The 15883-nt window shown below is 37.8% G+C and overlaps 1 protein-coding gene across 1 annotated transcript; it reads right to left on the bottom strand.

Moving 5' to 3' along the window:
- Nucleotides 1–11938: 11938 nt before the first annotated feature.
- PPDPFL (pancreatic progenitor cell differentiation and proliferation factor like) lies at nt 11939–15601 on the bottom strand. Its single transcript, XM_090039945.1, has 5 exons — nt 15472–15601; nt 15149–15245; nt 14151–14243; nt 13957–14056; nt 11939–13564 (listed from the first exon to the last, which is right to left on the bottom strand). Exons 2-5 carry the CDS (start codon nt 15201–15203, stop codon nt 13552–13554), a joined length of 261 nt encoding a protein of 86 aa, XP_089896071.1. The 5' UTR covers nt 15204–15245; nt 15472–15601; the 3' UTR covers nt 11939–13551.
- Nucleotides 15602–15883: the final 282 nt, after the last annotated feature.

Genomic DNA, 15883 nt, shown 5'->3' with positions numbered 1-15883 from the left:
TATAAACAAAAGACCTGCTTCCTATTCTCCTTGACTCCAACGGGGAAAAGATAGGGCCCATAAATAAAGAGGTAACAGTAATAAAGCACTCCTCTAGTAAAAATCATTATACTGTAACAGCAGTGCTCTTCCTTTCTTCACTGTGCAGCTGCATTAAGGCCCAACATAATCTGTCCCCTTCTAATTATGTAATCATTATATTAACTATTATTATTGAGGATGATGAACTTATGCAAGCACTGAGCATTTTGTCCACCCAGTAAAGACAAAACAGAAGTAACAGAACTGAAGCTATAAATATTAAAATTTCCAGCTTCAAGAAGTTGCCACATTTAGCAAATGCATTGAAGTCATCCTTGGCATCAAATATAATAATACAATTGATTTGCTCACACTAAATCTTAGAGCAGAAAATGTTTTCAAGAATGAATGTTGTTAAGTTACAGAAAGGCTAGTTGAATCTATTTCAATGAATGATCAAATCATGAAAATTTGCCCTACTTGTCTTCTTGCAAAACAGTTCTTTATACAGCTGACTCTCTGAAATCAACTGGAGTTATGCCATTGATTTTAATGGAAAGAATATCAGATCCTTAAACAAGAATACAGATGAGCTACACTAATTGGCTTTAATGATTGATGCTTATAGTACTGAATAAAAGTCCAGAAACCTAAACTGTAGAACTGAATTATAAATTGGGACAGCAGAATTGATGGCAGCAAATTTCTAGCATATATATTAATTCAATCATGACATTGGTATAATGGCTCACATAGTTTCTCCTATCCTGGTGTGATGGTTGATGTGCTGAATACAAAGCTTACAATTCAAAGGCTTGGCAACATGTAATGATACAAATATTGGAAATGTAATTTTGTGGGTTTGGCCAATGCACCTGACATGTTGAGAGACTTGTGTGATCTCATGGCCATTTTAAGATATCCACAGAGATAGCAGGAGAGTGTATTAAGGAATATATTCCCATTCTTTATCAATGGAATAACCCTTTAACAGAAGTTTGCCTCTGATGAAATAGTTCAGTTAGTCCATAACCTCGTGGTTCCATAGATTTTAAAGTTAGAAGAAATCATTATGACCCCCTGTATAATACAGGCCAAAGAATAATTGTGGATACAGGTTTTAACCTACCATTAATCACAAAAATGAGCACAGAAGAAATTTTGTTTCCTAGCTGAGCAATAACGGTTAACTCAAAAAAATGGTGATATCAGTATTTATGCTATTCTATGGATAAAGATGATATGATATACAAAATGGCGCGTAAACCAAAGTATTATTTAAATTTAAAGTTCAGCTGAAACCAAGGGAAAACAATATTCTCCAGTAAAAAATCCAATGAGAACAACCCATTTCAAAGTATTATTATATAAATGTGAGAATATCAAAAGTAGTCTGTAAAATTAGTTTTACTTCCATAACAAAACAAAAATGGAGACTATTCACTGACAAATAACATTGTCTCCCGCTAAAAGGCTTGTCTTATCATAACAACATACATAGAATATGTAAACCATTTTCCGTGAAAAAGTACAAGCACCATTACACACCATTTTTTATTACAAACTTATTCTAGTCCAATCCCCTCTAATTAGGTGAAGGATCATTAATGGTGCTTCCAAGTTTTGATATGAGACTGAAGCTCGGAAGGAAACAGATTGCATTATGAAATACATATCACATTATCTGTCTTTAAAAAAAAAAAAAGATTACTATAATTTCAATATCATTTTTAAAGTGAACGGCAAAAATGTAAAAAGCATGTTTAAATTATGGTTCCTACCAAGATGATGCCTTGACTATGTTTTGCATAAACAGTGTAATATTATTTTTCTGTTTTGCTATATATTTTGATGGATAGCTGCTTCAATTGTTTAATAGAAACAATTAAATACAGAGAACTGAGTAAAATTGCTAAGCTAGCACTATTCAGAAATGCTTTATTTTCATATTTCATTCAAATTTAAATATATTACTTTATCCATATATATAACATTCAAATTTATTATTCCATGTAGTACTTTAAAGAAAATTCTTACGCTTAATACTGTCAGCATTTTGCCAATCTCAATTAAACTTTGCATTTCGCAGATCATTGAGGATAAGAGGTAGAGGAAGTGTGCTATTGCTGTGTAGCTAGTATCAGCAAGGCCTGTTAAATTACAACTTTACAAGAGTTGCAGCCAGTAAATTTACTGTTTAAACAGTTATTTTAGAATTTACAGAATATTGCAAAATTGATGACATAAATCAAAACCATAGGATCTGCATTTCATTGTTCTTCTCTTGCTCCCACACCAATGGTGCTTTCCTGCTTCAGATATCTAGGAAGGATAAAGACCTGTTTTGTGCTTTTTCAGAGTTATTTTGCGTGATGCAAGGAAAAATTTATCTTATTCATGCAATTTGCTGGAGAGGAGTAACCCTCTGTGTCTGTACTTTGTATTGTCATATAGTCGTGTACTTTGTGATGTCATAGGGGCAGGAGTGCCAATTTTGAGAATACTAAAAGAATGCTTTGCGGATCGCAGATTTGAGCAGACCCAACTCCGTAAGTTACAATGTTCAGTAACAAACAATATTACTATTAAAATTCACACTACTTCTTTTTCTCCCCGCAAGAATTCATACAGGATCCACCCTTCAGTAAAAACTACTTTATGGATTGCACAACAAAGATGTAGAAAGATCTCTTCCCGCCAACAAGTGCATTTTCAGACACTAAAGCTAGGTACAGATATTCAAAAAGCCCAAAGTGGAACTGATCTAAGTTACACTGTTTTCTAAGTTGCATAGCAAACAGAAGACATTTCACCCTTGGGTGAGGACGCCAAGTCTTAGACCAGGTTCTGCCATTTTAAAACCAGTTTGCGTACCAAACTTCTGTTCTGTTTTACATATAGACTGGTTTTGTGTGCTAAACCTTTGTTCTGGTACGTATATAGACTGGTTTCCGATCAACCACTTATACTAGTAAAAGTGTAATTAATGTCTATACCTGACCAATGATACAGTATTATAAATGCAAATCTTGGGGATAATTTGAGAAGATTCCTTCAAGAAAACAGGTTAAATAAATGTTAATCTGTGCAATATGTTGACTTGCAAGTAAAATAATCTATGAAAAGGCATATTTTCATTGATACTTGCATGTTTTAAAAATATTCGTTAAACAAGAAGGTGCAGATAAGGTATACATCCCTGTTACTAATTATGAATCTCCTCTTCTGCCACATACTCAAAATAAATGTTATCCTGGTATGTCAGCTAATTATAGGATAATGCTATGCAGGTCACATTGCAGAGACTTTAAATGCAGTACTTGTATGCTGAGTGGCTGATGTAATATTATACTGCGCTTTCATTTCTTGGAAATAGGGAGCTACATAGGATTAACTTCTCATCCAAAAATTGTAATACACTATCTTAGCAGGGAAATGTAAGTGATATTCTTTATAGGCTACTCTTCCACAATGAAAGAAATGGAAGTGACATGTAGTAACTGAAGAATGAAAAAAGCTGAAGGAAATTGTAAATATTCTACCCTAAACTTCAAATGCCTGTTAACTGGTATGAATCAAAAGTAACTCAAATAAAGTTAATGAACATGCATCAGTTTAAATTAAATTGCATTTTAAAAACTACCTTAAAATATTCATGTTCCAAAGAAAAGGGCCAAAGAACTAAAAAAAGCAGTTAGGGTTATCTATACAAACATTTTCCCCCCAAAATTTTCATTTTGAAATAACTCTTGGCATTGAAAATTTCATTCCAAATACTGTATCTTTTGGAAAGTTGATATAAGAGCACAAAGTACCTAAACTAAAATTTTCTAAAGGGAAAAAAACTGTCATGCAGTTCTACTAGACAATTTCACACAGAGTGTAGATTCCTTTAATCTATTGGCCATCCATGAAACTGGTTCAATATAAATAATACCTAGATAGGAAGATAAAGTAAACCACAGCTAGACTCAGTTTGATATTTCAAGGGCAACAGAAAAAGATGGTACAGTGAACAGCTATGAAGAGATAGATCATTTATACAATATTTTTACGTCCTTACTGAATTTCTCTCTGAAGGTGCAAAGACGACCCATGAAAAATATATAGGCCAGCTATGTGAGGAGGATGTTTGCTCAGCTTCTGTGATGCGTGTTGTAGAAACCACTAAATACTTTTTTATGGATTCAAGACTTTATGCAGCAAAGAATGGTGGCAACAAAATATCTTGTGAGTCCTGGTTCATTTTTTATTCCAAACCTTCATAAAAAATTCAGAATTACAATTTTTCTTCAGTGACATTCAATATTTGGTGACTAAAGAAAAGACTGTTAAGTGAAAAAGATAAGTACAATTAGGTTATAAAAAGTAAGAAATCTGCATAGGAATAAGCCAGCTCTCCGTGGATAATAATTTTGTGCAAGGCCAGAGAAATTTTGGCCAACAAGAACCATCCTTTGTTACAGAAAATATCATTGTGAATTCTTTAATGCCCACACAGAAAGGTAAAGTCTTCTGTTTTAAAACTTTTCATCAGAAAGAGGTATACACAACAGTATAACACCTGGCAATATTATCACTGATATTATATTAATGTTTTCATGGCCCCCAATCAAAACAGATATTCCACTGCAAGTGCTACAAGAATACAGACTAAAAGTCAGTCCTTGCACTAGTTAGTCTAAATAGACTTACCCCAGAAGTATCATGGCCTGAGAAGCTGTATTTTAAGATACTCAAGGCATGTCTACATTTTCTATTAATGAGCAGCTATACACCCCAGTGCATGTTACGCTAGCGTTTATTGCTCCTGGGCACCAGATTTGAACGTGCACCTGGGACTGTAGGACATTTTGCTAAGTCAGAGCAGCTCCAGGTAGCAGAGGGCACCGGGAACTAGCCTGTCAGCCCAGCACTGTGTCCCCTGGTTCAACATGCTGCAGAGGGGTTGGCTGTGGCACAAGAATGGTTCAACACAAGGCTAGGCAGCAGGGAGCCCCTGACACTGAAGCACCCTCTTACCCAATCCAGCTGATGCAGCACCTACACATGTGCTGCTGTGGAGCTCTTTACTCTGCAGAAGGATAGTACCTGTATTTACAAGTACTATCCTGCTATGGAGTAAATTAGTTTATTCCAGCCTAATAGGGGCACACATTGTAGACACTAAGACATTTACTACACAGCTAATTAGTCTACTGTGCAGTTAACATCTCATGTAGCTGTGCCCTCAAGATATTTAAAATATACTGTTGAGACCACAAAGCTGTCTCTTTCAGACAACACTGATGGCACATTCACTGTAGAGAAACAGATAGAAAACAAATAACTCCTCCACCAAATGCATTAACCAACAATGAAAACCAAGGAATGTAGAAGAATAATTATGACAAATGGGGAAATAAGTAGAGAAAATAACAATCCGTTTATGTAACACATTTCAGCTTGTTGTGCTTTTCTGGTTAAATTAGTATGAAATATGAAACAAATGAAGCTTCACCTGAAAAATATGTTTCTGAAAAAGCACATAATGTAAAAAGTTGTTCTTGTTGAATTGATTTTATATTTTGGGGGTAGCACTTAATTTTGACAGCATATAAGAGGGCTGCCAAGTACAACTTATATTTAGTTTGCCATGTATGTTCAGTGCTTCAGCTGAACTGCTACATTGGTAAGATTGCATAAGAGGTATTACAGCTCCAGAAACAGATCCATTTGGTAGTCATTCAAACAGTAATTCTAGATTTCACCTAAACTTAAATGTGCTGCAGAGTCAAGATGGCATTAAATTAGCTTGGTTAAAATATAATGGAAAAATACCTCTTCGGAACATCTTTTTTCAATGGGTAACCTTCCACTAACATTATTCTTTCATTTTTCCACTCTTATGAAACACTGAATCACTTGCAATTAATGTAATTTAAAAATGTCAAACTAGATAGATTACATCTGAGAGCTATCCCAGAAGCCTAGCTGAGAAACCTGTGGGATCAGTGAGCTTATTTCCACAGCAGAGTGAATGCTGTGTTAAGAAGTGACTCAATCTTATGGGAGAAAACGTCAAAAGGTTCTCAGAGAAGTCATGCAGAATCCGTGGCATTGGCAGGGCCAATGAGATGAGAATTGTCAAGGGTGTAAATTTAATTAATTTATTGAAATTAATCTTTAATGCAGCTTTCTCATGTTCATAATTCAAACATGTCCTTAGTATTATTTTTATTTTCAATTCTTGCCTTTAATTGAAACAAGCAGCAGGCAAGAGTTTCAGGACCCATGTTTGAGCCTGTCCTGTATTATTTGTTCCTTTAGATTACAGTATTGCAACCTTCAATTATTTTTGCCTGCAGCTGGTTATATAAGTACCTGCCGTTTGTTTCTGAGATAGATAATATTTCATAGGTTTTGGACTTTGAAAAATGAGGTATAATTTTCTTTTGGAAAACCTAATGCTTCTAAAGTGGAATCTCAAAAGCAGTTTGTCTTAGAAACCTGTAACTTACTTTTTTCTTGTCTATGCTTAGAGCTAATGGATCTCAGATCTAAGATTAGATGTCCAAGTACTCTAAATTGGAGATTTAAAAATAGATCCCAGAGTCTGAAAATCTATAACTTAGTTTTAGTGCACAAGAGCAAAAAATGAATCTATAGCACTGTGTTGCATAACACATCTATGCACTGTGGAAATATTTGTAAGAATGAACAAGTTATGCCCAAACTAAGTGTCCTCACTGGCATTCACATGTTTGACATTTAGCCATACTGCTATTGTTCCAACTATCATCATAATGATAGCTTCTGGGTCTACAAACAAGTAAGCTTATTCCCACTTTGAGCTTTTAGGCAAAATTCAGGCCCCAGTTAGCATGCACAAACACAAATCTAGAGTCACCCCATTGGCTTCAGCATAATTACTATATTGCTCCACTTGTATAGCTGACACCAGGATCTCACTTGGGCTGTCTTTCAGGTGCAAGGTGAAAATGTTTGCTTGTGTGCTGCTGGAGCTGTAGGTTTTACAAGGGCATCTTGAAGATTTATATAGTCTGTGTTCTAAAAGGAGGAGGTCAGAAGAGCCATGTAAGATATCTAAGTGCTGGAAATTATTTTCCAAAAGTGTTTGCTAAAACCCTTTTTGCTGGTCCTTGGCACAAACTGAAATCAAAAGCCTGTTAGGGTTGATGTGATTGTTCAGCAGTACAGTAGGTATGTTCTATGTAGATGTAGTTTGTCATTATTGATTTAGTTTGACCTCCTTTATAACACAGGCAAAAGGACTTCCTCGAATGAATGCATTTCTTAGAAAAAGTATCTAATCTCAATTTTAAAATTGCCACTAATGGAGGGTCCACCCCAATCCTTCATGAATTGTTTCAATGGTTAATTGCTCTCACTGTTAAAAAATCTACATCTTATTTGTGGTTTGAATTTGTCCTTGACTAAACAGGAATGTGCGATTCCTATAACACAGTGACTTTCAAACTGTGCTCCATGGAGTCCTGAGATTCCACACTAGGTCACTGGGGTTCTGCAAAGAGACCGTGGGAAATGGTGGAGCAGGCCAGGAGGTGGCGCACTGCTATTACCTGGCTGGATCACGTGGCTCCACTTCAGTCTTTAACATAGGTGTAGGGATTCCATGGCAGAAGAAATTATATGAATAGCTCATTCTCCCCAGTATCTGTGAGACAGACAACAAAAGAAAAGGCAGTACAAAGAATCCCTCCCCCTTATTCCTTCCTATATAGTGACTTGACTCTTCCCCCGTTACAAACTAGTTCCTGCTATTAAACAAACTTTCTTTCAGTGATTATGGTCTAGTATGTTTCACATCTGCTTGTGCTGGAACAATCTAAAATGGTTTATGATGAAGCGCGTGGCATGGGAATTCTGACAAAGCCCTTCTAATACCAAGAAGTCAGCTCCAGGCAGTGAACATTAACATGGTCAACATTTTCAAAGTCACCAGCTCCAGATACAATCATTTGAGAAATGTTTTGCAAGCAATTTTAATCTTGGTACATATAACTGAATCTGCTCAGCAGGCATGTTTTCATCTGCAGAGGAGCTGAGAAGCCTGAGTAATAGACACAGCCTCTGATGACACCCAGTAAGCTACATTTCCATTGCCCCCGTCTGTAAGGGTCATACAGGGAAACACGGGGTACAGTTACAGTATACATTAAGGTAAGAGTTCTTCAGTTTTGTAATATCAGAATTGAAGCATGCCATCACAAACAAACTAAACAAAGCCTTTACTACCTAACAAACTATTCTAATCAAATCCAATGGAGTTTTATGAGGTACTGTTTTGAAGAAGGTGCAAAAGACTAGTTAAGGAAACATTAATGCTATAATAATTCTTTCCCACATACAGTAGAAAATATTAATTTATTCTAACATTTTTTGTGACGCAAATTCAGGGAGGTTTTGTGAAAACCTTGCATCAAAGAACAAGAGACAGTGCATAGAAAATAGTATGTTTATGTAACTTTCACAGAAATTATCCATATTGAAAACAATAATAATCTAAGAACCGCTGATCCTTATACAAACTTCATTGACATAAAACTGCCAGTGTTAGTAAATGCTAAGGTAGAAGGCCACATGAGTGTCCACTATAAAAGTTACAGCAGCCTAAATCTGATCTATTTGAGGTTTCAGCTTGGTTGAAACTCTCCTTAGTTTAAGTGTTCAAGCAGCCATATAAATAGCTAATTTTTTACAGTTTCTCCTCTTTTAGGTTTTGTGCTTTTGCAGTCATTTACTGGCATAGTAACTCACTAGGCAATGCAGAATTCATAGTGAAGAATACTTCTGCCCTGTACTTTAAACCAGAGGTAGGTTACACAGTCCTTTTGGGGAATGACATATAAGCTGTGAAGTAAAATGTTATTTATGAGATACTCTTTATGTGCACGTGATATATTTACTTTAAAGTAGTGTTATAGTGCAACTGCACCCATGATGGCCCAGGAATTATGGGAAAGGCAAGGATATTTGGGGGGGCAATATATTTTATTGAAGAAACTGCATGGTTAAAATAAAGTTAGACAAGCTTTTGAATGCAAGACAAAAGATGTCAGCCCAAAACAATCCTTGCCTCTCACATAGTTACTTAAAGAGAGGCAAGAATTCTTTTAGGGGATCTCTCATAGAAAAGTCCTCAATACCTTTACAAGACAAGAGTAGGAATAGAAATGCCTCAGCCTAACTGGACACTAAGCACCTAACTGGACATATAACATAGACAGTGGTCCATTGTGATCTTCCTAATACTCACTATCGTCTGCACTTCACAGGTTATAATGGCCCTACTTAAGTGTTTATTCAACCTGCTATTTTGCTCAGTTGTGTCTGCTTTTTTTTCAGAGGCCTGATGAAGGCTACTGTGAAACCAGAAATCTTGCCTCTCTTTGCAGCAACTAAGGTAGTTGGTTTGGATACCAAAAAAAAAGGTCTCACCCATAAGAATTCTTGCCTTTGCATATCTCCTTGACCATCATAATAACAATTTCACTTTTCTACTTATTTTAAATACCTTCATCTAGCTTCCTTTGCCATTTGCAAGTACATTTCAGTAAGTGTTATTAAAAGGTCTTTATTTAAGGTCTTTGTTACACATTAATTTTAGGCAATTCCTTAGGGGGAAGCACAATAGGGCACTGGATCTGGTCCCCTTGAGCTGGTGCTTCCTTCCTGGGGTGGGGGCAGTGGCTCCTCCAAAAGCACCTTCCTTCACCACTCCTACCTCCTAGCCACCCAAGAAAACACAACCAGCACCCCCTGCACTCCAATCCCAAATACCAAATTATTAAAATATGAGCACTTCTTCCTCTTTATTTTTAAATTTTTTTCCTTGTTTTTATTTTATTCTTCAGTGGCTGACTTGCTTCATTCACCAACCTTCCCTCACCCCCATTTCCTGCCCCCTCCCATTTCATTATGCACCCCCCCATCCCTTTAAGCCTCTGCCTCCAAGTTTCATGTCTCCCCCATCCCTAATCCCTCTCTCATACCCTCACCTAGGGCAGCAGCCTGTCCTGGCTCTCCAGCCCTGTAATGGCAACTCACAGCTGTGTCTCCTAGTCGAGCTTCTGCTCACCAGCCCTCTAGCCGCAAGTCACAGCTGTGCAGGTGGGGAGATAGAAAAGCCTTAAGGTGCAACTGCTCTAAACTTGAGCTAGCACTAACACTGATCAACATTTGAGCAGCTCAAAGTGCAACATGTAACAAGGCCATAACACTCTCTTTTGCAGAAAGGTATGCAAAGCTGCAAACCAAAACAGCCCCTTGGGTTTTTTCAAAGGATTTCTGTCCCCACAAGTATGTATTTTCTTATAGACAATATATCATGCTGCACATTGATACAGATGTACTTTCACAGATTCTGTTCTACTGAATGTTTAGACGGTTAGATCATGGAAAATACTGAATATTACCAGTAGTAGCACAGTATTTCCTCCAAGTTCTGGTTTCTAATACATACATTTAAACAAAAAGTCTGTTATACTGCCATCCAGTGATTATCACTTTTTTTTTGATAATATTTTACAGTTTGTAGTACTGGAGTTCAAGCTTCTGAAATAAAAAGAGTATTGAAAAAAAAATATTTGCTTATCCAGGAAGAATGATGTAATGTTACTGAGGGCTCAACCATTATAATTAAGACAGTAATATATTTCACAGAAAAAAGTAATTTATTAATGTCTGTACAACAGGCACAGCACAGAATCTCCCTCTTATTTCAGTGCAAAAGAAGCCCTCTAAGGCATGTAATGAGCCTTATGTCGTTGAGGAACCTATCCAGATACTGGATAGTAACATGAGGAATGCAAAAATGGGCATATCGTTGTTATACATCCTCAAAAATATTGTATGGTTACAGATTTTGCTTCTCAGAACTATCAGATAAAGTATACAAATTGAACCTCATCCTTCTTATTGAAATAAATGGCCGAAGCCCTTAAAAGGCATTGTATTTTTTTCCATTAAGTATGAATGGGATGACTAGCCTGATCTCTTTCTTTGGGGAGGGAAATGGAGAACCATTATTATAAATCATTTGTTTGATATGTTAGGCCAGAGTCAAGTCCTTTTTCTCTTCTGCCTCATGCAGGTGAAAATAAGATCCAACTTAGTAACAATATGGTGACCCAAGCTGTATTTTCTATTGAATTTCTCTATTTATTGTTTTAGATGGATGACAATAATATTTGATTAAGGTAAATCTGTCAAAACTTGGGGAATTTATGTGGAAAATGTCCAATTAGCTATAAGTAGGCAGTTTGGTATGGACCTGGACTCAACTGCAAAATAATGTAAGGTGGGCTTCTAACTACCAGAGAAGGCCCAAAGAGAGCTGTCCCAGTACAAAAGAATTTTCCAGTGACATATTGGTAATAGCCATTACAAATACAATGTCAGAATTGGTTCTCAGTTGCCCCAGGGAGATAATACTCAAACCAAAGATTGCTAAAATGCAAGAAAAATCTTTTTTATAATGATTTCCAGCCATTATATTAGCCCCTCTAATCTGATTACAATTGACTGGGGCCAGATGAGTAACTGAAAAGATAGTTTAATGGCTCCCTTCAGTCCCTGAATTATGCTGTGGACTTTTACTGTTAGAACAGGAGTGAAAGGCCGCTTTTTCCCCCCTTCTATTTATTCTACATATCTGTGTAAAGAAAGAGAGGCCTGTGAAACTTGAAGTTATAAATCCATATTCTTTAACTACTATACATTCATTGACACATTAAAGAAAATATTTCCTGGCTTTTCCTTTTAGTTCAAATTTTTCCTCTCCTTTTCAAGTGTTTAAACAGCCATAACAGAAAAAGTGATTGCCTCAATGTTTGTTCATTTTCCCCAGAAGTTCTTGTGAACAGTACCATAAAAAAAGAAATAGTCACAAAACTATGGAATAATGAAACTTTTATTAATACAAAACCTCCTGAGTATAAAAATAAAGTAGTTCATTCCATATACTTAAATAAAGACAATTCTAAGATCAAGACTACGTTAATTTTAAACAAAAAAAGAGGTATAAACTATACAAAGACAGTTACAAAGTTCTGACACAGTATTTTCACAGTTGTCTTTGCATTCTTCTCACCCTCCTTGCATTTATCTTGACATACATCATAAGCTTGCTGAGGCTGGAACTCTTTTTTTTTTTAATCTAAATCACTATGCATATGTATGGCACTGTTACTGTAATATAGAACACAAAATTTTGAAACATTTTATATTAAAAGGATATATTGGTACTTACTTTCTGGATTAAATGTGTCAGATATATTGAGTAAGCAAATAGACTTGGTACCTCATAAGTTCAATAAAACAGACCCAGAACATGAAATGAAGCAGTGAGCCAATACTTGCAACTTTCTTTTCCATCTAAGGGCTTTCAACTGTCACATCTACCAAAAACTACAATGCTGGGTTGCGCTGCTGTATAATATGTACTGCTGCTAGACTGCACACCACAGGAAGTGAAACAATTATTATTAATACTAGTTTTAGCAGTTTGGGAGCTTCTAAGAAAAACAAAATATAAATGAAAAATACTAAATGAGAAATATAAATGTAAAGGTATTATTATTGTATGAGCACAAAAATTGGTTAATATCAGAATTGTGACTATGCAAGGTGTTCAATATGCTGTGCAGCTGGCAGGCAGCCATGAATCTGGAAAAACTAGTCATTAGCAAACAAGTGTCTCTTTAATGTACAGCAGAGTAGGTAAGAGTATAAATTAACTGAAACATGGCTGCCCCCATACTTATAAAGTATCAGCCCATGAAGTTTACATATTTTGGCAGGCCTTCATAACCACAGTGCACAGATGTCGCATGAGAACTGCACCTTCTTAGCTGAGCTCAGAATCCACCAAACAGCACAAAAGGGTAGCTCTAGTGACTGTTGTATAAGGTGACTTTGTTAAATGGGACTTTTTACAAGTAAAGCTATTAACACAACTGCTTTGTAAGTTTTGCTCCACGTTATATGTAACTGCTATATCTGGCACTTGGAAACACACGTCAGATGTAGTATATGAAGGAATCCATTCCTTTTAACCTAGCTTGCATCGATTTGATGTCCACACAATTGATCTATTAAACTTTAAACCTACAGAACAAGATAGGTGGCTGCATAGTTATCTGCAACACAAACTTTTCTGGTTTTAGTCACCACATCTTACTTGTTCTGTCACTTCTTCCAATAATCTGAGCAAATCATTAGGAAATCATATCCAGTTATCTTCCATTTGAAAACATACAAGGTGCTTCTCAAACACTAACAATGCTGTAGCAGACAGGGTGATACAAATAACTCCTGCCGTAAGCAAAACCGTTTAAGCTACTGGAAAATCTTTCTGTAATTGTACTTTTCCTCTTGTAAAAGTAGTTTCAAGCAGTTTATTTTCTTTGAACAGCTGAGTGCAGACATCTGGAAGACCCTGAGCCTTTAGAAAAATGAGTCTGTGTATGCAATATCACTGCAGGTAAAGTCAGCTTGCAGTCACAATCAACTGTTAGCACTGTAAAAAGACAAAGACAAATTATGAACATAGTGATGATTATATTAAGAAGAAACAAAAACTTTTAAAATAAATCTACCTATGTAAACTCAACTAGCATTTATCTTACGAGCATGACATTAAATACAATATTGACTTATCACTAAAAACATTCAGAAAAATTCTGGCCACTATTCACAGCTTGCTGAAAACTTCTATATGAAGAAGCCATTGTGAATATATATTCCTCAGCCATGTGCTTTCATTACATTTTTTCTTAAATCAAGATATTGTATCTTGACAATGTTTTAAGTGTTGTTAGTATTTGGTAATATTTAGTATTTGCTAGTATTGAAGTAAAGCAGAAAAGCAAAACCCACAATTTAGTCCACCATGCAAGAAGCAAGTCTCACCTGCTGGCTGATAATGTTTTTCTGCCCACATTTGGAGGAGTTGGCTCACAGTGGAAGAAATTTTTTATCCACCAGCATTTATCAAATAATTCAGGTAATCCTACAAAAGGAGATGCACCATTAGGGATTGACTGAACAATGAAATGTCAAAACTATATATATATAAAAGTTTGTTTTAGGGGATGAAGTAATACCATGAAGAACTTTATCTTGGTCTGAGAAGTTCACAGGGTCAGAACAACAGGACGAACTGCTTGATGAAACACTGGATTCTGAATTCAGCCGAGCTGTGTATGGAGTACAAAAGCAAAACTTTGATGTTTAACTGTGTTAAATAATTGCATGCTAAATATCCATTGAAGTCCTTTTTGACTAACACCTCATAGAAAACATCTAGATAAACATTTGCTTAAATAGAAACCATATTTTGTTATTATTATATCCTTTATCACTAGTAATATTTGCGGAACAGTAGGATAACTCTTTCATGAGACAATCTACAATTGATGCCTCCCTTGAAGCCACACATTGCTATGTAATTTGCTTGGGTAACTTTCCCAGAAGCCAATGAAAGTCCAGCGTGCTAAATGTATCACAGAGCATGCAATGCTATCAGAACAGAGGCCTGACGTCTTAAATAATGAACTCTGATATCCTAAACCAGGCACAGAGTTGTTGCATGACCTGCCCCCAGCCACATAATAAATCCAGGGCATACAAGAGACAAATCACTGGACCTTTAAGTCCAGTGCTTTATGTACCAGAAACACTTTGTAAGTTTATCAAGGACAAAAATAAATGATACACTTCTAATAACAAGAAAAAATCCTTCCAGGAGGAAGGAGAAATGGATGAATAATGGAGGCACCTGAACTCCTTAATGAAAAAAAAAGAAATCCCACACGAGAAAGGTGGAGAATTGTCATAAAGCAGAAACCTGGTGAAGCACGATCTTACTTAACATAAGGCCCCATGTCTCCAGCTAACTGGGGATAGACGTCACCACTTCCTAAGCTGATTTTAAGACATTCCCTGGTCCCGAGTGACTGCCAATGCTCACCCCTGGAAAGCTGTCTCAAAGCAGAGGTCCCCCCCAGCCCCACTTTTCGATACTTCTCTGATGCTAAGTCCACCTCCCCCTCAAATATGAACTACCCGGGACCCTGGGAGCTGGGGGAAAGGCGGCGCTTACTTCTGTAGTACTGGTTTTTGGCCGCGAGACAGCCGGCCGAGGGCACGGATGCCATGGCTGCGGTGCGGGTGCAAGTCAAGGCTGCCAGGAGAACCGGCTGCGGGAGGGAGGAAACAAGGAGAAAGAAACTGGTAAGAGATGGGTAAAAGATTCTCCGCCCTTCTCCAGCCCCCAAAACAACACGCGCACACAAACACAACGTCAGCAAACAGCACAGCCGTTCTCTCAGGGATCATCTGTAGCTGGCAAAGCGGCGGGGAGGACCGAGCCGTGCACCCTGAGCCCCCACCCCGCCCCCGCCCCCGCCACGGAGCCCGGCCGACCTGCGGCGCTGGAGGAGCCGGGGCAGCGAGGGGAGCCGGCAGGTGTGGGGCTGCCCGCCGCTGTGGCGGGATATAGCCGAGTCCCGGGGCGGGGGCTGACACCTGAGCCGCGGGCTCCTCCCTAGCCCCAGCCGCCTCCGCCCTCGGCCCAGCCCGGCTCGGGGTCACGGCCCCGGCGCCGACGACGAGGGCTGAGGCGTGTGCACGCGCCGCCCGGCTGCCTGGCGGGCGCTCGGCTCTGGGAATTGCCGCCGCCGCCGCCCCCTGGGTCGGGCTGACAGGGCTCCCCGCTCCCGCCCTCCTCCTCCTCCCCTCCAGCCCTGGGAGTTTCCCCAAGCTCTTTTGCCCAGAGTGGAGGCACACTTCCAAATACCGGGACTGGCTGGAAGAAGCTGTTCCGTACTGAGTGTAC

Source organism: Crocodylus siamensis, chromosome 3 (assembly GCF_052110815.1).
Source record: "Crocodylus siamensis isolate JL-2025a chromosome 3, ASM5211081v1, whole genome shotgun sequence".
Taxonomy (NCBI): domain Eukaryota; kingdom Metazoa; phylum Chordata; order Crocodylia; family Crocodylidae; genus Crocodylus; species Crocodylus siamensis.
This window is presented reverse-complemented; position numbering and strand designations above follow the sequence as displayed.

Bases quoted from the DNA above. Each gene is read 5' to 3' on its own strand.
- PPDPFL (XM_090039945.1), bottom strand. From the start codon at position 15,203: ATGGCATCCGTGCCCTCGGCCGGCTGTCTCGCGGCCAAAAACCAGTAC. The intron at 14,244-15,148 runs GTAAGCGCCGCC...CTCCATACACAG, and splicing joins CAAAAACCAGTACTACAGAA to CTCGGCTGAATTCAGAATCC. The intron at 14,057-14,150 runs GTATTACTTCAT...CTCCTTTTGTAG, and splicing joins CCAAGATAAAGTTCTTCATG to GATTACCTGAATTATTTGAT.